The 21,029-nt window shown below is 34.3% G+C and overlaps 1 protein-coding gene across 8 annotated transcripts in view; it reads left to right on the top strand.

The window, feature by feature from the left end:
• The window catches only part of Rasal2 (RAS protein activator like 2), a 305,910-nt gene that overhangs the window by 169,473 nt on the left and 115,408 nt on the right, over window positions 1–21,029 (top strand). The window contains exon 1 of one of the 8 annotated variants that reach the window (XM_013157961.3): window positions 4,774–5,098. The exons of the other annotated variants lie outside the window; for them this stretch is intronic. Coding sequence (XP_013013415.1) covers window positions 5,086–5,098 — 13 coding nt within the window. The 5' untranslated portion in view covers window positions 4,774–5,085. Of the gene's footprint in view, window positions 1–4,773; window positions 5,099–21,029 lie in introns of those variants that run through there. 8 annotated transcript variants of the gene reach the window in all.

The following is a 21,029-nucleotide window of genomic DNA, read 5'->3' as shown; positions in this document are numbered from 1 at the left end:
TTTCTAGTATGAAAGAATGCAGTAGGAAGACCACAGCATCAGAATCCTAATCTGGGTAATGGGGAAACATTAATTGAAACTGTGCTTATGGTTGAAAGATGTTATATTCATGATCAACTGCTTTTTAGAAAAGGGAGATCCATAAGCACAATAGCCAGTGCATTTAGAGTCTATTACATACTTTAGGTACTGCTTTTGAGATGTGTTTCTACTTAAATGAGAAGGTAGGTATTATAGGATTGTTTGCTAAGTAACTTACCAAAGTAATTTTTAATTATAGACAGGCAACTAATTTTCTGTGTTCTTTGATTTTCAGAAAATTGTGCATTTGTGGTTCAGGATTTCTTTATGACTAATACGTTGAATTCTATGACTGAACCAAATTCCCTAGTACTTCTTTTGTAAAGAGTAGGGGAAAAATGTAAATTATATTCTTCAAAATTCATAAAAATATACTGTTTTACTGATCCTAAACGAGAAAAACTTTAGTCATTTAACAGCAAAAACCTAGATTCAGTATTTACTCATACTAATTTGGGAACTTATACATAGTCTCTAGGAGTTTGCTTTTACCTTTTTTCAAACCATTTGTTTATTCAAATATTCTTTTAAATACTCACTACCTAGGGTAAGACACTATACTTAGCATTTCAGATGGAGCAGTAAACAAGGCAGGGGTATAATCTCTTGACATCATGGAATTTAATGTTCATCAGGTTAAGGAGCAGATAGATATTTAATATATGAATAACTTTGAAATGAGATAACTTCAAAAAGGGCAAGAATAGGAAGCCATGTTAGTACACAGTAAGAGGGCAGTAGTTTGATATGCAAAATAGTTTAGTAACCAAAGCATTGAAATTGACCAATGATGTTTTATGTTTGAATTACAAGGCTATGAAATCCCCAGAGTAGAAGAGACCTTTAAAATCATCTAGTTCATTTGGAGTTTGGCTCTATACATTTGATCATTGGTAACGTGTGACTTTTTAGAGGGGTGATGCAAGGCTGAGGATTGAATCTAGGGTGTCCCATATGGAAAACTCATACTCAACCATTGAGCTACACCCCCAGCACTGTTTTGTTGTTTACTTATAAGTATTCATTTTTCACACAGCTTAACCCAATATAAACATTTATTAAATACACTGCTGGATCAGGTCTATGTAAATGGATTGTCTAGACTACCCTATCTAACTCTTTTAAATGGAGAGAAATGTAAAACCAGACAACATAGTGCTTATTTGTAGAAATACAGTGACTTAAGTGGCCTTACCTATCCAAAATGATCCTGTTGCGAGTGCTATAATGTATAAATGTGTAAAGAAAACTCCACCAACCTCTATGAAACTGCTTCCATCCATTGAGAGCTCTTCCGCATTGACATGGAACTTCAGGTACTTTCTAACTTGCATTTATGGCAAATTTTAATCTCCAACAGTGGAAAACTTCCTAGTGCTGTATGAGATTAAAATTTTATTGATCTTTTTAATATCTACCTCAGAAGCTGCTTCCCTTGGCTATGACAACATACACCATAGCTGTGGGTTCATAGACAATGAAAGGAAGGTAAAAATTACTTCAAGAGTCAACTTCTACACTTAGGGATTTCATCTCTTACATCAAATCCTACTTGGGTAAATATAGGGATAATTATATTTCTTTGACATTTAATTCTTTTGAGTACTTAAAACCACATAAGCCAGAGGTGAATTCCTTAAATATTTTTGTTTCATCACATAGTATACCCAGTGCTGGGTTCTAACATCAGAGGATGGATAGGCCATGGTCCAGTTTTTAAGTTATTCAGAAATACCCTTTAGACTAAATACTTTTTAAAAAGTTAGATAAGTGAAATATACTGTTTCTTCCATTCATGTTTTTATCACTTGGTAAACTTCTACTAATGTCAGGCATTTTCCTAAGGACTCTGTTTAAAAAAAAACAGTGATAAAAAAAGGTACACACACAAAAAAAATGTGAGTAACTGGGTAGGAAATGAGATAAGACATACTAAGAAAATATTTTTAAATCTAGATTTTGAATGATAAATAGGCATAATAGGTATGATAATGATAAATAGGTATAATAGGCAGACCAGTCAGGGGAGGGGCTTCCATTAAAAGAAGCAGCAACAGCAGGGGTGGGAAGCATAAAACAGAGCTTTAAAAATAATAACCTATACTTGTAAAAAAAAAAAAAAAAGATTTAAAATAGAAATTAAATATAATTAAAAATATAAATGTCATTTCCTTTAAGAGTATTGAATAATGGAATAACATATTTACATTTAACAAAAATTGTTTCCTTAACAGTTGTTCTCTAATTTCTTTGCATACTAAACTGAATGTTGCCTGCATTTGGTACTTTCTAGGTTTCTGTGAGGTTAATAAACAGCAGTGGGTTCTAAATTTTAAAAAATATTTAAAAGGAAAGCCATGGAGAAGATTACAGATATGAACTTCTTGGGCATTTGGGAAAAGATTATTAATTCTATTTGTCAATAGAGTTGCCATCATTGTTCAGTAATGTAGTTTGAATGTATTCATCAAATGAACAACCAACCTGTGTGGGAAGAATTAGAGCTTACTGTCTTCCATAGAAGTATATCCTTCAGAAAGCTACGTCTATATTTCAGCAACTTTAACTTCCTTTTATTAAGCTGAAACTTCTCTCCCTGTAACTTAAACTTACTGCCTCCTATTCTAACTGTTGAATACAATTATGGAAATTATGACCTATTTCTTAGAATTTTCTGAGGAACAATGCATGAAAATCATTTTGGTGTACTGTGCGTTATTTTAAGACCTGCTATAAACAGTAATTAATGACGTATCTTTGTATTACCTTTACTAAGAAGAAGATAGAAGAGTTGTGGGTGATTTGTTTCATATAGGACAAGTTAGGAATCTGGACTATAGGTCTCCATAGACAAACCAACCCACAGTTTGTTTATTTTTGTCTAACTTTATTTACACTTTTATTTCCCTGCAATTTGTATTTGAGTAGCTATGGGGATTAGAAGAGTAGTACATTTTAAGTAGAAATAAGAACAGAAGTAAAGGCAGAGAAAAATGCAGTAATACAGCAGTATGTTTCCTGAAGGAATGTGAGACTAGATAACAAAAAATAAATTTAGATGAAAGTAAAAGATACAATTTTATTTCAATCGAGAGTTAAAAGAAAAAGAAGAACATCAGGCCTGGTAGTACAGTCATGTAATCTCAGTACTTGGGAAACTAAGATGGGGGATCATTATAGAGACCAGTCTAAGCTAGTGAGATCTTGTCTGAGAGAGAGAGAGAGAGAGAGAGAGAGAGAGAGAGAGAGAGAGAACTTTTTACATACCCTTAAAAGTGTTTACCTGTATATATGAGTTATATATTTTATGTAATACTATGTACTTAAATATAGACCGTGTATTGTGATTCTATCAGCTGTTCATTAAATGTTAGCTAACTGATTGGTACTAATACAGGGGAAAGAAACTCTCAGCCTACTAGATGTCTGGTACAATTTTGTGTTCTCTAAAATCAAAGAATGAATTTTAGAAACAATGGCAGTTAAGAGCAAAATACATCTATGGAGAGAAAGAAAGCTTCTGTCTGAGAGACAGAAGTGGACCCTAGTGGGTTACCAAAGACCTTGTCTTTTTCTAGTGACTTTTATAGAGCAAAACCAAAGTGAGGCAGGTCCAAAATGAGAACTCACAAGGTGGGCATGAAGTAGGACAGAACTATGGCCAACCAGTGAGATTATAATTGCTCAGGTAAAGTGGATTAAATCGGAATCAAATGGGGGAAGTGAGTCACATAGCAAGCAGGTATGAATATAGAACAGGACCTTTGTAAGGGGTTGGGCTAGTGACTCCTGGCTTCCACAGGATGATAAAGACCTATTTAGAATATCAATTCCTGATGTTTATCCTTAACTGCATTTGTTTGATCTTTTGTCTTGAGGCCTGGCCCACAGTGGGTGGTATCTAGTCGTCTGCACTGATTTCTTTGAGCACCCAGCCCTATCTGACTGCTTGTAATATTTCTATCTAACTCAGCTGCCTGTAACAATACCATTTTCATGTCTGTTCTCTTCTGCTGCCTGATGTAGCAGGAGGCGTGTACTGTGATTCAAACTGGGAATTTTTTAACTTATCAAACCTGTCATGCTAACCTCAGCAACTAAACAGCTGTAAAATGTGTTAGATCATCATACCAAAAATAAGGATTACATTGTTTACCTGCGTTTTATTTTAGGAATGTGGATTTTTAAAAACCTAGAAATGCATATGATTTTTAAAACAAATTAACATGATGACTAAGAATTGTGATATCTATAATTTCATCTTATCTAATAAAAAATTAGTAGAATCAGTTGATGAAATTGCTTTTTGATTATTTTTTAAATGAAGTTAAAGTTTAAAATCTGGACAGAGGGCTTTAGAGAAATAAAAACTTCATTTCTTTTCTCTGTCCTTTCTAAATGTAAAATATTTCCAGTGATAAGTTAAATTGATGTGTTTGATATGGTAGTTTAAAATAGAGTTTTCGTGTGTGTGCCTCTATCAGCTGTAAGATTTACCTAGTTTTTCTACTTTGAGTAGTGTCTATTTTAATTCAGCACAATAACATTCAAAATAAGAATATCTGAAATTGGCTTTTCTATCTGTAAAAGACAGACTTTGAAACAGAATGCTTTTTTAAAAAAAAAAAAATCACTTCCTAAACCCACAAAAGTATACTTTCACCGTCCCACTCATTGGGATAGAAAGAATGAATTACCCAGGTTGGTAAATCACATGCTTCTCCCAAAGCATAGATTGTCTTCATATAGTGCTATTGAGAGTGGTGAGTGAATGGGAAGGGTGGCTGTTGTTTAGTGCTCTCTAGCAGAAGAACAGAGGGAGGAGTGGACTGAGTTTGACTGACATTGGCTCTGGCTTTTCTGCATTCCAAACTGTCTGAGGCACAGCCTGAGAGCAAAAAGGGAGAGGGAGCATATCAGAGCAAGCAGAGGAGTACAAAGTATTTGAGTTTCTGCTTGGCATGCCGGAGAGATCATGTTAGCAGCAACCAGAAATTTCACAGAATGCAGACTCCAGGTAAGAGTTATTACAATCTGAGACTGAAATTACAAGTTTGTATATATTTAAGGGGATGTGTTGTTGTGCAAATACATTAACTGTTTAACTTTGTGATTATCCGTTTATTTAAAACAATAGATTAGTTTTTTCATTACTGTGTGTTCACAGAACTAACTGTGGAAATTGTTAGCACGCTAGTACGAAATCCTGCACAAGAACTGGCATCTGAGATTAAAAGGATAATAAGGATAATAAAATACTAACACTGTAACATTTACTCGTTCTTTTAATAATATGAAGTAGATTCTTTTTCTGGTTCTGCCTCATTTCTGTATGAAATATAAAGTTACCTGATAACTAATAGAGCTCATTTCTTTCTGAAGAAGACAGAAGATCTTATCATATAAGATTTTACCAATGCTTCTCGAGTTTTGATAGCATGTAACAAAACTATGATTCACAAAGTTCAACAGGTTGGAGCCATAGACAACAGAAAGAGCATTCAAATAAGAACTTTGCTTTGTTCTTTTCGTCCATGGTAAACTTTAATGTCATTTGCCAATAGATAATAAACTAGAAACTTGAACTGATTGACTCATTGAAGATTAAATCTTAAATTGACTTTGGAAATTATCTACACTCAACATTCTTCCCATTTTCAACAAAAACATTAAGATCAAAGGAATTTAGTACATGCTCAACATCAGAGAAAGGGATAGGTTTGAAATAAAAATCTAGAGTTCCTAGTTCCTTGATTGTGGTATTTTTCATGGTACCGGTATTTAGACTTTCTATTTTACCTATACTCTGTTGGCACTATGCAATATGCTTTACGAACCTGGACTGAAACCTTACAGGAAAGAGAAGTGAAGAATAGGTGTCATCAAATGAATATTGGTACATGCTCTTGACCCAAATCAAAAATATATAAAATAGATTTATCCTGGAGGAAAAATGGCTTTTAGTTAAGGAAAATGACTGTTTGTGCCTTGCTTTTATATAAATTTTTTGATATAGCATATTCTAAATATCAGTGTTTCTGAAATTACAGCTCAAATTTATTTTAATTTAAAGACTTTACAACTTAACAGTCTTTGTATTAATAAGCTAGTAAACAATTTCCAATATGAAAATATCCATTTTTATACTTATAACTTTTACTGAAATCAAAGTTTTCCATAGTCACTGCCCTCTCTGTATTGCTTCAAAAAACTGTTAAGTGACATTTTTAAAGTATTTAATTGTTTAGATCAATTGCTTCCTTATTTAAGACCTAATTCTGTTACTCCACATTTATAAAGTCTTCTGTTAATTCATCTCATGAATTCAGTGTTAGAGGATAACTTAACTGGGGGATCTTGAGAGTCATGACAAACAGTAAACATCCATCTTCATACATTTTCATTTAGTCTCTTAAAAAGGTTTCTGCCTTTTTCCATTTTTCTGGAAACCTTTGTGGCAATGAGAGCGACCACACTATTCTTATGAGCTAAATAGTAAAGATAGCCACTGTCAAAGGGATCTGTCATGGCTCTTTTACAACTCCTGGGAACAAGTCAGCCTGATTTGGCTGTAAGCACAGTGAAGGAATGTTGTTCTTTTGTATCAAAACCTGACCTGCTCATTCCAGCTTTCAGCTGGCTCTGTGTAAGTGTATTACTGATTTACAAGTCTGTGTGAGATGGACAGTACATTGTAAGAAATAGTTTCAGTACTGCTCTGGGCTATCTCGGAAACCAAATTGCAAAGTGAATTCCCCACCCAGTAGGAAACAAGAGACTGTTTGTCTTATTGGAGAGAATCCATTATTTAAGCACACTGTTTGTAAGAGGACTGATGACTGTGAGAATGAGGACATAATGCTCTATCTGGTTTAACAGTACTCGTGTTGTATTACACAGGAGTTAGATGTATCTCTTAGTTTATATACTGCTTTAAATATGTGAAAGGACTCCATGTTTATGTATGTATATTATATTACATTGTATGATAAAAAATACAGAAATAAAGATAAGGCCTCTGGCCTGAGTGTATTTCCTGTATGCCAAGAACAATCAATAGTCATTAATAAATTGACATTATTTTACTGACTTACACTTAAAAGAAATAATTTATTAGACTCACTACGGTACATTAGAAAGAGAAAAATAATAGGAAACAAATATTCCCTTTCTCTGTTGAACATGAATGTCAGATTTTGCAGGTCTATGCTTTGCGGGATAAAGAAAAACATTAACAGGTACTCACTTTGTGACTGAAGACATTTTTTTTGAGACAAGTTCTCGCTATTAGTTCAGACTGGCCTTGAACTCATTATGCAGCCAGGCTGGCCTTGAACCTGTGGCAATCCTGCCTCAGTTTTCTGAGTGCTGGAATTGTAGGCATGCATCCCCACACTTAGCCCTAAGAAATTTTTAAATGGGAGTGGAGTAAATAAAGTAAAAATGAATATGATGAAAAAAGAAACTCCTATGTACATGAAATGATTTTTCTTTAAGCAATATTTTCTTGATGGGAACCCATTTTTATTACTCTTGAAATGTTTTCTATGAAATACATAAATCTCCATGTAGTTTATATGTTAAATTTTCAAAGATAGTAACAAGCCCTGTGGTATAATATAAATTTTTTTCTGATAAATGTTTGGATACAATTGATCAAAATGATTCAAAAGGAATTATTTTTCCTTTTCTTCTATAATTTCTTTCTACCTTTTGTGTGTAATTCTATGTTTTATATTCTAGTTAAATCCCTAAGAGTGAAATCTCTTCAAGCAAAATACGAAGGCAAAAAGCCAGGGGCAGTGACTTGACGTGGGACATGTGAAACACTGAGTTGTCAAATTAATTCTTTACTCCTGAAACTTATCCAGTTACATACTCAAACTCTGAGAACCTTTTTTATATAGACAACCTGATTGTGTTTCCTCTTCATGTTTTGACCATCAGCCTTCTCTTAAAAAAGAAAAGTGTGTGTTAGAGACTTTTTGTTCTCTTACATTTTTCATGCTGTCTAGTACTGTTCTTGTATTCAGTTCTGTGTTATTCCTATTGAAAAAGCAGATGACTATGTGAAGTAAGTTTCACCTCGTTCTTACACTACAGTTGCATAAATTTTCTTAAATATGATTCTTAGTGCAGAGTGAGGAAAAAAATTGTATCTCATTATCCTGTCATTTATAGTGAACAGTGATTTAAGAAAATAATTCATGACTCAGCAACATGAATTCTGTTATATTTGTGTTAAGTGCTAATGATTTATCAAATTCTTCATTTAATTGTGACTGTGGGCTTAGTTTGTGTGGAAGACTTAAGCATAGCCAGTGGGAATACCTCCTTTGGTATGTACTTGACAAGAGAGACTACATCAGCAAATTAAAATTCAAAATAAAGGTCTTTGTTTTCTCTGGTACCTTTCTTAACTCTAGTCAGACCCTACTATTAAGCCAGAATGGGAGTTTGTACCATGAATTTATGTAAAGAGCAAACCAATGAAAAGATTGTGCCAGATATTTCACAGGATAATCTGACTCTATGAAACTGCAAATTTCTTTTGTTCTCAGACTTACAGTATTTTATGAATAAATGAATTGCCAAAACAGCACCTTGAAAAACTAGTTTAGATTTGTGCAGTCTTGTTTTTTCTGGATAAAAAATAACTGCCTGGTTCTGGTTGCTATTTCTTAGGTTGTATCTTAGAAAGTAAGCAACTTGAGCAGCCATCATGGAGTGGGTGTCATTCAGGTCAGGTGGCTCTGAGGACAGCCAACCTGTTGGACAAGTTGCTAATTCCAGGATCTTGAAAAAAATAGCAAAATTGTTATATAGTTAACTATATATAGACACTACCTTTAGTTTATATGAAAAACTATAACTTGTTTTGTTAAAATACTTCTAATGAATTTTGTATGGTTGATTTGATTTCTGGTCTCTTGAATCAGTCAGGAACGGTAAGATATTTGAATTCCTGCTTAAGTAGTTTCCGTTTCCAGGAACATCTGGAATAGTAAATTCCAGGTACAAAACACAGTGAAATGAGAAAAAGGGAACCGATGTGTTAAAGTCAGTATGAGAAGAGCCACACACACAAAAAGATCTAACTTATGTGAGAACATAGAATTAGGTTTGTTCAAAGGACGGTAAAGATAGGATAAATGTATTAACAGGGAAGGGTACTCATCTCTCGTGTGCCAAGTGCTCATCTCTAAGAGTTAATCTCTAAGAGTACGGTTATAGGATATTTCTTATCAGCATTGTTTTCAAAATACGAGAAACTAAGCATGTGATAAGAGAATTGCATCATGTGGTATTTGGTCTGTATTTTTGTTTGTCTCTGTTACATAACTGTAGCTGAAGGAAAATGTTAAATGTATCAAATCTTTCACATAATTTGCTATGTGCGTCCTGAAATTTCCCTTGAAGCATTTTGCTTCCAGGGATGTTCAGTGAACTGTCCCTATTTTTTCCGGAAACAATAAATGTAATATTTTGAGTAGTGTCATTTTACTTATAAATATTTACACAGCTATAACAGGAAATTTCAAAATTTTTAAAATTATTTTTAGTTTTACTCTTTCCATTCCCTCTACGAACACTCACTGAATGATTGATGATCAAATTTTACAGGGTAAATTTTCCCAAAAGTAGCTTTCCCCCCTAAATTGTAGCCTATTACCATTCTCTTATTATTTCTAAGGAATGATATAGACTGTCTTTGTTAATCAAAAAAATGCTATAAAGAAGAGATCCAAGGAGTTAGTGCTATCATTATAAGAAATGAAAACTAGTCTTCCATGGAATTAGTTCATAGATTAAAAAATACTAAAATGTGCTATGAAGAAAGAATTTATTGGAATATAAAAGGTAAAATTCTAAAGCATACCTGTTTATCTTCTATACCTCAGTAGGACTGCTTAGGTCAGTCCTTGATGGCACTATTTTTGTTTTGTTTTAAATGAAAGATATTTGAAGTCAAAAGCTAGGCTTTTGCTTGGCTATCTGTAAAAAGAAAATTCAACCAATTATTTACTTCTTCTTGTAAATAAACTGCAAAAGTATGTTAGTCAATGAAGTTTTAATTAGTGAGAAATTGTGAACTTCAAAGGTGGGACTGTTCTATTGCGTCGAAGTGCTATGATTTATGACAGTGCCCCAGTAAGTTTCCCCATACTTGGGAGAAATTATAAACCCTTTTTATTTTACTTCTTCAATTAATCTTAAAATGTAGATTTTATCTGTTTTTCTTTGTCAGATCATTGTTACATGAGAATAGAAACTGTTCCAAGGCTTTTAAGGTTGCTTATATATAATTGACTTATATTATGTTCTATATGTTGCTTATATTATGTTCTCTGTGATAACCTGAGAAAAGACATTTTAAAATGCTACTACCAAGTATAAGGAATTCCCACACATAAATGAATATAAAGGAAGACTAGAATGTTCATTGCAGGAAAGAGACAATCTAAATGACTGTATTTTATATATGAAGAGCCACTTAGTCATTGCTGGTCATTAGAGAAATGCAAACCCAAATGAGATCATGTTCCCATCAAAATGTCTAAAATGACAAAAGCAGAAAGTGCCAAATGTTGTCCAGGATCTATAACAAAAATAATTTTCATATCCTACTAGTAGTATATATTTGTTCATTTACTTTAGAGAACTATTTGACAGTTTCACATAAAACTGAACCATGTTCCATGACCAAGCAGTTTCATTCCAGTTTATGTACTCAATAGAAATGTGCACATAGGTTCACTGAAAGACCTATAGAAGAAAAATGCTCATAACAGTACAATTTACAGCAGCTAAAATTTGAAAACTACACATCAGTAGTAATATGTGGAGTTATGTATGGTAATGAAAAAAACAACCTCTTTGTCCGACAGACTGGATAAATGATGGAAGTCCAGATAATGATTAATGGGTTAATATCTGAAAATAGTGTGTAAAGGAGGCTCGTGGTTATTGGTGATGATCTGTTTGTCTTTTAAATCCAGATGCTGGCTACCTGGGTACTTTCCATTTGTGAAAATTTATTGACATATATGCTTTGTTTATGTGTACATTTTTCTGAAATATGTTACATTGTAGTAAAAAGTTGAAAAAATTCCATTTTTGCTGAAAGTGTATAAATAAATAAACATTACACACACACACACACACAGAACACTTGACAAGCTTCCAGGATGACAGTATGACATTGTGACAGTGTTTGGAAGTTGTTTTTTTTTTTTAATCTTTTTTAATGCAGGAGAGAAGCATGACATTAGGTTTAATATCGTGTTAAAAGTTGTCCAATTTATATGTATGGGCAAGGACTTTATATTCAGGGTCATATAGAAAATTGGGTAGAAAAACCATTTGAAAGACCAGGCTTGCACATTGATCCTCAAAACAAAATTGTGTTATATGAGTACAGAAATTCAGCACAGAATTTTTTATAGTCTCTAGTTACTGTATAAAACCCTAATCTTCATATGTTGTACCTTAATTTAAAAAGTTTGTAGTAGAGAATATAATAAATGTATTCAAGTACTTATATCAAGCACATTACTTTTATGTATACTTACTAATACATTAAAGATACAAATTTTGTAAGAGTTTATTCATATTCTTAGCTTTGATATAATTTTGTTGTTAAAACATATTTCTAAGCTTTTAGAGGACATATGATTCTTTGTTACATTAGAAGAAAAATAAAGCATTTTAAAACAGCATTCCATTTCTGTAAAATGTGAAAATATCCAATAAATGCAAGAGGTTTAAATGACAATTTTCTTTTTTTCTTTGCAAAAAATACAAACGTTGTACATTTGAGATCACCCTACTCTTCTCTGATAAATCTTGGTTATCCATGTTGTTCATCCTATTTTAAATCACTAAAACCCATGATGTTTTTAAATGGATTGTTTTTAAATTTACTTCTAAATTTATCTATAGCAGTCTTCTCTACTAGTTACTCAATACCACACCTTTTTTATTTAAAGGTAATGTTGTTAGTATTTTAGTAGTTAGTATTTTAGCATACTACATTAATTTTGTATTGCTGTATAATAATAATCTTAAAACAATACCCATATATTATTTCTTAGATCAAAAGTCCAGACAGAATCTAGCTGATTCTTTGCTTAGGGGATTATAATGACAAAATAAAGCCAGGCTACATCCTCATTGGGAATTTAGGGTCCTCTTTCAGATTTATGCAGGCTGTCAGCAGAATCTAAATCTTTGCAATCGTAAGACTGAGATCCCTGGGTGAGGGGTTGTTGGCTTTTGACAGAGGACTGTTTTTAGATAAAGGAAGCCACCTTTAGGTACCACTTCCACAGCCTTCTCACAATGTGTTTTACTTCTTCAAAGCCAGCAAGAGAATCCTACTCTAGTCAGCTGTGATAAGTCCAGTGATTGTGGCTATACCCTCATCTTTACCATACAGTGTGCCCTGACAGTGAAGTAGCTGCCCCATCACAGCTCAGGCCCTGCTGACTCTCAAGGATGGAGAATCATACAAATGTGATTCCACGTATACTCCAACCTTTGTATATGATTCTTAATAGTGCTTCTTTTCCCCCTTGTTATGGTGTATATAAATATCCCCCGAGCAAGGCTTTTGGAAGGTGACTGGATTGTGGGGGCTTGTATCTAGTTTGCTTTTAGGAGGTGAGGTGTAGTCAGAGGTGAAAGGTCGGTAGGGGCATGTCCTGGAAAGATTTCTCTCCCTCTCTGTCTTCCCTTTGCTTCGCACTTCCTGGGTGTTACAAGGGAAGCTGTTTTTGTCTGCCTAGTACCTTCCACCATGCTTTGGAACTGGCTGACTATGAACTGAAACCTCTATAAACTGTGAGCCAAAATAAACCTTTCCTCCTTTAAACTGTGGCTGTCCAGTATTGTGTCCCAGCAAGGAAAGTAACTAGTACGGATTTTGGTATCAAAGAAACAATGTTGTTATGATACAGTCTGACCAGAACTGGAACTGGCTCATAGGTAGAATTTGGAAAGGTTTGGGGATAGTAGTTAAAGTGGTAACCCTAGAATACTGTAAGCCAAGCTTGATGAGAAATTCTGGTAAGAGCTCAGGAAACCAGGATGCAGATATAAATGCATTTTGTAAAAGTCAGACTTAAGGGGTTTAGTTAGTAACAAGGACTCCATCAGCAGTTAGGTCCAGGCCATTTACGTTATATTCTGGCAGGGAATTTATCTATATTTTGCTCATGTCCTGAGACTGCAGGAGATTAAAGGTGGTGGAGTAATTAGTCTGATAAAGAAGTTTTAGGACAACTCAGCATTCAGACTGTGGAATGGATATTTAGCCAGTGGACCTTTAGCAAGGTTTATACTGAAAATGAAAAAGTTCATTTTAAAAGTTTTTAGTTGGGCTGGGGATTTAGCTCAGCAACATAAGCACCTGTCTTGCAAGCAAGTGGTCGTGAGTTCGATTCCCAGTACCAATTAAAAAAAAAAAAGTTTTTACTTATGCCAAAAAGAAAGAGCTTCCAAAGATGGAACATAGGAGAGCTTAGTTGCTGAAAAGGTTAGCATTAAAAAGAAACCCAAGTATTTTGGATCAGGACAATACTAAGAGTGGCTTAAGGACATATTAGGAATCAGCAAGGTTCTGCCCTTCCCCAGGCTCAAAATTGCAAAAGGAAAAGCGTTGCTGTAAGAAGAGAGCCCCAGGGCACCCTACTCAGAAGGGCTTCCTAAGAAATTTTTTCCCTGAGATTCTGCACGTAGTGCTCAAGATCCAAGTACCCAAAGACCTCTTCATACAGCCATGACACAAGAGAGCCTGAATGCTGAACATGCTGGCCACAGACCTTAGTGTTACCCATGTCATGCTGGTTTTACAGGCATGTACAATGCAAGAGTTGTAGAGTCAGAAAACTTTGAGCCGGATTTCCGAAGACTTGTGGGCCAGAGAGTGTGCCCCAGAGAGGGCAGTGTGTAAAATTGTGAGACTGAAGGTAAAGTGTAGAGGTGACCCAGTGAAGTTGGGGAGGCCAAGAAGATGGAAAGCTGAAAGAAATGAGCAAAGCCAGTGCAAGAGAGAAAGAGAAACTATGAGGACTACAGCCTCCAGCAATGCTATGGGGGTGGGAGCCGCCCCAACCCTTTGGAGTTTACATCTCCGCACCACCATTTGCCTTAGGTCCTGGATGTGGAGCTACTGGGTTTAATTGCTTCACTGGGTTTTGGTCTTGCGTTGGTCTGATTTCTATCTCTCTATTTCTCCCTTTTGGAATAGGAATGTTTATCCTGAGTCATTGTGTTTTGGAAGTGTTTAACTTTTTTGCTGCAAGTTTGCCATAATTCTTAGAGGAGAGTTTGGACTTAGACTTCTCAGTTAATACATTGGCAACTCTTAAGAGACATACTAAATGCATTTTGCATAAAAGAATGGGAATGAGTCTTTGGGGGCCAAAGGTGGAATATAAGTGGATGTCCCTCAAGGGCCTCGTACACTCATACACAGGGCTTTGGAATGGTGACTGGATTATGGGGCTTATAGATGACTTCCTATTGGGAGGTGTAATCTGCTCAGGGGAGAGGGGAGAATGTCCTGGGAGGGTTTATGTCCCTCCCCAGCTCCTCCCTTCACTCTGCTTACCTGGTTGCTATGATCAGAGTATCTTGTCCTCTGCCATGCGTTCTGTGAATTGAAACCTTCTAAAAACTGTGAGCCAAGATAAACCTCCTTTAAATTGTAGATGACAGGTGTTGTATCTCAGTGCAAGAAAATAACTAAGACACCCCCTTTATAGTTAAACACAGATTTAGCTGAAGCTAATGACAATCTTCCTTCCTTTCCTTTGCCCTTTTCTCACTCTTCCTTCCTTGCTTTCCTTCTTTCTTCTTTTCTTGTACTCTCCCTCTCTACCCTTCTCTTTCTTTTTCCCCCCTCTCATCTCCCTGTCTTTTTTCAGTGCTTGGAATCAAAACCACAACTGTGTTTGCTGGTCAGATGCTTTGCCACTGATCTATGTCACCAGCCCACTAATGACAACTAGTTCTGGCATAACTGGAAATTCTGATTTTTGTTTCAGTCAAACTAATATTAGTTTAATGAAGCCTATGCTTTTTTTCCAATGATATTATATTCATTTTTAATATTCCACCTGCATTTAATAAAATATAGAAACAATAAAATATTTAATTGTATAAACATTATTGAATGGGCCCTGATGCCAAGTAAGTGTGAAGCATATAGCTCCACCTTATACTTAGCACCAGCTAATGAATGACATTCCTAAATTTTAAAAAATTCTTCAATAACAAGCTAGACATCTTTTCTCAAATTGTATTTCTGTCAAAAAATGATCCATATTCTAAATCTTGTAGTATTGTATTTCTTCACCATCATGACAATTTATTGCCCATTTTTAATACTGTCTTCCAATTACAGACCTTTCTATATGCCTGTCATTTAATGTCTCATAGTCCCTGACAGCTTATGCCACTCTTCTCACTTAAACTTTTATTAGATTACATACTAATCATAAACTACTCTTTAAATTCTCATTATGCCTGGCATGTTGCCATCATAAATGCTTAACAATAGAAATAGGTGCTATTAAGCATTGAATATCCCTTTTCTAAATACTTGCGAATGACAGTGTTTCAGATGTGAGATCTTTTCAAAGTTTGTCATATTTGCACATATGAAGTATCTTGAAGTATCTTGCATATAGGACCCAAGTCTCAATATGAAATTCATTTATACTTCATATATACTTTAAATACATAGCTTCAAGGTAATTTTATGCAGTATTTTTAGTGCACCTGCATTTTGAGTGAGATGTGTCACATGAGGTTGGGTGTGGAATTTTTCTCTTGTAATATTACTGCTGGTTAAAAAGATTTTGGGGGGGCATTTCAACTTTGAATTTTATAATCAGGGATATTCCACTTATATTAACAGAAACATGTACAACTTGAAGTTCTGGAAAACACTTTTCACAAATATCAGGAAATTCCTAGTGCAGAGAATTCCTAGTGAAAAATTCTACATAAAAGTAGAAAGAGTAAGCTAAATGCAGATACTTACAAGTTGTGCTTTAAGGGTCAAAATAGGTAAGAAGTCACTAGATAATATGGTATTAATTTATATGTGTAATTTAGCCTTAACTTTTAATCATAATTTAACCTTAAATATTTAAGAAATTTTGTTTTTTATTTTATTTTGCAGTTGTCATTATAATGCTATGTTTCATGTGTGCCATATGAAGCTTTTAAAGCTTTTTGGTGAAGTAAAATCTTAAGGAGAAGTAAAATACATTGAGATTGTATGTGTGAAAAATATTTATGAAAATAATCAACTACTTTGCATATCCATTAAATGAACTGATAGTGTGGTTGTATATAGAATCTCACTTAAGTACAAAGAAGAAATTCATCTGTTGAGGCTATAAAATGAGTGTTAAGATCTTTATGAAACATAAATAAAATAAGTTCTTATTTTTCCTGAGATGAAATAAATTAAAGGACAAAGAAAGTAATCAAGTATTTTTTCAAGTTCCTTGCCTCCCATAGTATATGTGACCTTACGGTCTATTGTAATAATAGAAGCTCTATGTGAGTATATTTTAAGTAAAATCTAAATTTAAAAAACAATATTAATAATAGCGTTTTTCTAACAGATTCAAGTCAAACCCAAACATAAAAGCTTTCCCTTTCTCTCCACACTCAAGAATTCCCGTTATTTTTCTGCACGTCATCACAATTAACAATTACAGTAGGTTTCTTCAAGCTTAGTGTATATGTGATTATGAGTGCAAATAATACATGAGCACAGTTTTTCTACATTTTGTTTCAACAGGATTAAACAATACATGTTATAATTCGACCTGTTCTTGTTGCATAATATACTGTAGGCTCTCTTGTTTCTACTGATCATGGGCTGCTTTCACTGAGAAACAACTTTAAAAGTAGTTGAGATTTTTAAAAAACTGTCTTATAAATATCAAAGAGATTCTTCTAACCCCAGAAATCCGCAAGGAAGCCACACTCAAAGTCAGAAAGTATTTTTAGCTGAATGATAATGGAAATATTTATATCAGGCTGTGTATAATTCAACTGGACTAGAATTTAAAGTGAACTTTTAGCCTTGAGTGGGTATATTAGAAAGACAAAAGACAAAAGGCTGTGAATGAGTAATCTAGAATCCTTGTCAAAGAAGTTTTAAAAACAACAGCACAATAAAGAGGAAAGATGTAAGAATAATAACAAATTAATGAAAAATAACTATACACAGTGGAAAACAACAAAAGTAGAATCAATTACTTAAAAATATAGAAAATTTAACATCATACTTAATAGTGAAAAGCTTTTCCTCTTAGAAAAGGACCAAGACTAGAATATATGTATATGTTGTTATAGCTGCTCATTCACAGTGTTTTTGCTGTCCCAGTCAGGAGTAAGGGGAGAAAGGATTAGGAAGATAATTTTCATAATTTATAGTAAATCTTCACAGATACCGAGTTTAGTAAAGTTACTAAATACAAGTTCGTAAATAATGAATTGTGTTTCGTTATCAATAATAAAGTGAAAATGAAATTTTAAAGATTCTACTTACATACTAGATTTGCCTATAATTTCAGCATTCTGGGATGAGCAGAAGGATTGCAAGTTTGAACCCAGCCTGGGTAACACATGGCAGTGAATTAGTGAAACCTTATCTCAAAATGAAAAAATAAAAGGGGCCAGTTCAAAGGCCGTGAGGTAATTCCCAATACCACAAAAACAAAACAAACAAACAGAATACTCTGTTTACAGCACCAAAATGTCAACAACCTCAGAATAAAGGTAAAAGACAGGCAAAACATCTAAAAAGTCAACTGTCAAACTTTATTACAAGAAACGGAGGAATAGACTGAGATACAGCATGATCCTAGAATCAGAAAATTTGGTTCCAAAATGTTAATTTTCCTCCACATTCCTCAATAAAAGCCAATAAAATCCCAATACAAAAATCTTACTACATTTTGTCTGTCTCGCAAATACCTGAGATGGCCAAAAACTCTTGAAGGAACAAAAATCAGGGAGACTTGTTCTGTCAGCGCATAGGATTTCTTACAAAGCTTTAATAAATGAAAGAATGTGATATTGGTATTAGAAACAAACCATTGGAATAAAGAATCCAGAAATAGGCCTGCATGTATATATACATTTTATTTTATACTAATATTGGCACTACAGAGTAATGAGGAAATTAAGATTTTTCAGTAAATGGTACTGGCTCAACTGAATAGTCATATAGAAGAGTAAAATATCTTATATAAAAATAAGTTCTGTGTAGTAGATTGTCAGTCTGAATGTAAAAGTCAGAATGGTAATAGTTTTAAGTTATATCATAATTTCCTGTTGTTGCTGTAGTTCATCTGTGTTACTACTATATTACTTTTACATTGTTTATTCCAAATTTAAAGTTGTTGCCGTAATGATGATGTCTTTAGGTGAACTATGCCTGATTTTGTTATAATTGTCTGCAGATCTTTGATACACTTTATACATTACTAAATTATTATTGAATTAAGTCCTTCTGTCCAGCATCCTATTTGCCCCAACCTTAAGATCTCTGCAGTATGAGACCTTCATAAAAGATAGAGGGCAGAACAAAGAATTTTGCTTTTAGTTTTGTTTTTGTCTTTAAGAGAATTTTGGTTTTTTAAAGATGGGCTTATTAATTATAAACACTTTAGGCCATCTGAGTTGATCTCTGGGTATAAGGGTGTGTTTAGGAAGACGGTGAGGGAAATGTTTATTTTCTTACTGGAGATTTTACTCCCAGTTGTGCTACCAACTGCTAGGTAACTGATCTCTAAAAACACAATGGGAAGCTGATGATTTTTTACTTAATTTTCAATAATTAAATTCATTTAGTCAACTTTGATCTAAAATTCTGTCTCATATCCTATTTAAATCCACTACCACATCAACTCAGAATGGGAGATGCCCAGCCAGTTTTTTTCACTTCTGCGATTTCTGCTCTTCCCTTTTCTGATTTTAAGTCCTCTAGTATTGAAGCACTGAGATTAAACTGGAGAAAAGTTACAGAATTCTTGCAAGCAGGCGGTCGTGAGTTCGATTCCCCAGTACCGATAAAAATGAAAAAAAAAGACAAGTTACAGAACTCATTACAACTACACATTGTATAAGAACCTCCTGGCAAAACAGCAAGATCAGCAAGATGCCAAGTATATCCTTTTGTTTGTTTGTTTGTTTTGTTTTAAGGCCAGGAAAGCAAAACACATGTGCTATCAGTGTAAGCTGTACATGGGTGTAGGAGGTACTGTTGTCATGCATGAAGACTGCCTTAGGTATGGTAATTGAAGGAAATATTTTTTTTGTAGAGTTCTGTTGGTGTTTTCTTTGCATCCTTACTCTTTGCATCCTTCCTCTCCCAAACATCAGTGCTGCAAGCTACTCCACCACTGTACCTTTGTCAGTGTATTATTTTGCTAGGCCTGCTAACCACAAATTATGTAGCTTAAACAACAGAAATATATTATCTCAGTTCTAGAGGTTATAAGCCTGGGGACAAGATATATCTGCAAGGTTGCTTTCTTTTGAGGATTGAGAATGAATTTGTTGCATGCTTCTCATCTTGTTGCTAGTTTACTGGTGATCTTTAATATCCATTGGCTTAAGGGAACATCACTCAAGTCTCTGCCTCCATCTTCACATGGATTCCTTCCTGTAACATCTGTGACCAAGTTTCCTAAATTTTTTCCTGTTTCATTTTTTGTTTACTGATAATGAGGACTGAATCCAGGGCCTTTGAACTGAGATATATCCCTAGTCCCTTTTTAATTTTTTTTTTTTAATTTTGAAACAGATTTTCTTTAAGTCTCCATGTTGCCTCCCAGGTTGAGCCTGAATTTTGGAGCCTCTGCCTAACCTCGTAGAGTGCTGGGCTTAGAGGTATGTACTGCCATACCAGCCTAACTTTCTGTTAGGATTATAGGCAGTCATACTCAATTATGATCTACTGTAATGACCTCATCTTAGCTAATTATATCTAAAGTCGCTAGTTCTGATAAAGACACATCCTGCAGTAGTGGAGAATAACACTTCAAAAAGTAAATATTTAGGAGACACAATTCAGCTCAAATATCAGATCGCCCCTTCTGCTCCCCTGCCTTTCTCTAGCAGGTCTCGTGCCTCAGCTGTCTAAACTGGAATGAACTACTAGTCAAATAAAATCAGTCTTTACAAGTGAATGTCATGGTGCCCTTTTGTTTGAAGGAGAGTTGAGTGGGGAGCACTCCTTTCTACACCAATTGAGAATTTGAGGTAAAAGGAAGAGGCCACCTCTTAATAATCCCTGAATAGATAGCTGGCTCCAAAGGTGGTGATACTAAATCTACTTTGGGTTTGCTTAAAACTTGGGGACAGTGGAAAACATTCTCATCAGTATTCTTTTTGAAAAGAGAGATGAGGAAGTATTGTGCCAGTTGTACAAACTGAGCAAGGAGTAGATTATCCACATGATCATGAACACAATTCTCTCAAATAATAAATCCTCATATCCTTCTTCTACCCTGCCCATGTAGTCAGTCAGTAGAGAGAGAAGCATATGGACTCAGCATGTATTAAGGAAATAGTAACTCTTTAACACTGATAATGTGTCACTGAAGCCAGATGAGTAGTACAAAAGGAAAGACAAGATTATTGAGAAAAGAGCTAGTGTTTTACAAATGCAGGAGAAAAAAAGATACTAAGAATAGTGTTTTCTTGTAAGAAGCCTTACCCATCTCCAGAGAATAGGAATATTGTGATTTGTATGTCTCTGAATATACCTCTTAGCTTGATTTTTCTCTGCCTATTAATAAGATATAAATCTGGGAAATAATCTTAAATCAAACCATGTAAATAGGTGATATAAATCATGTAAGGCATTCATCTGAATCTGACTCCTTCACAAGGACAGGGTAAGTGGGACA

This window comes from Cavia porcellus, unplaced genomic scaffold, assembly GCF_034190915.1.
Source record: "Cavia porcellus strain 051 isolate PalLab524CR breed Dunkin Hartley unplaced genomic scaffold, mCavPor4.1 scaffold_29, whole genome shotgun sequence".
In the NCBI taxonomy this organism is placed as follows: Eukaryota; Metazoa; Chordata; class Mammalia; order Rodentia; family Caviidae; genus Cavia; species Cavia porcellus.
The sequence above is the reverse complement of the archived record's forward strand: the minus strand, read 5'-3'. Positions and strand labels throughout refer to the sequence as shown.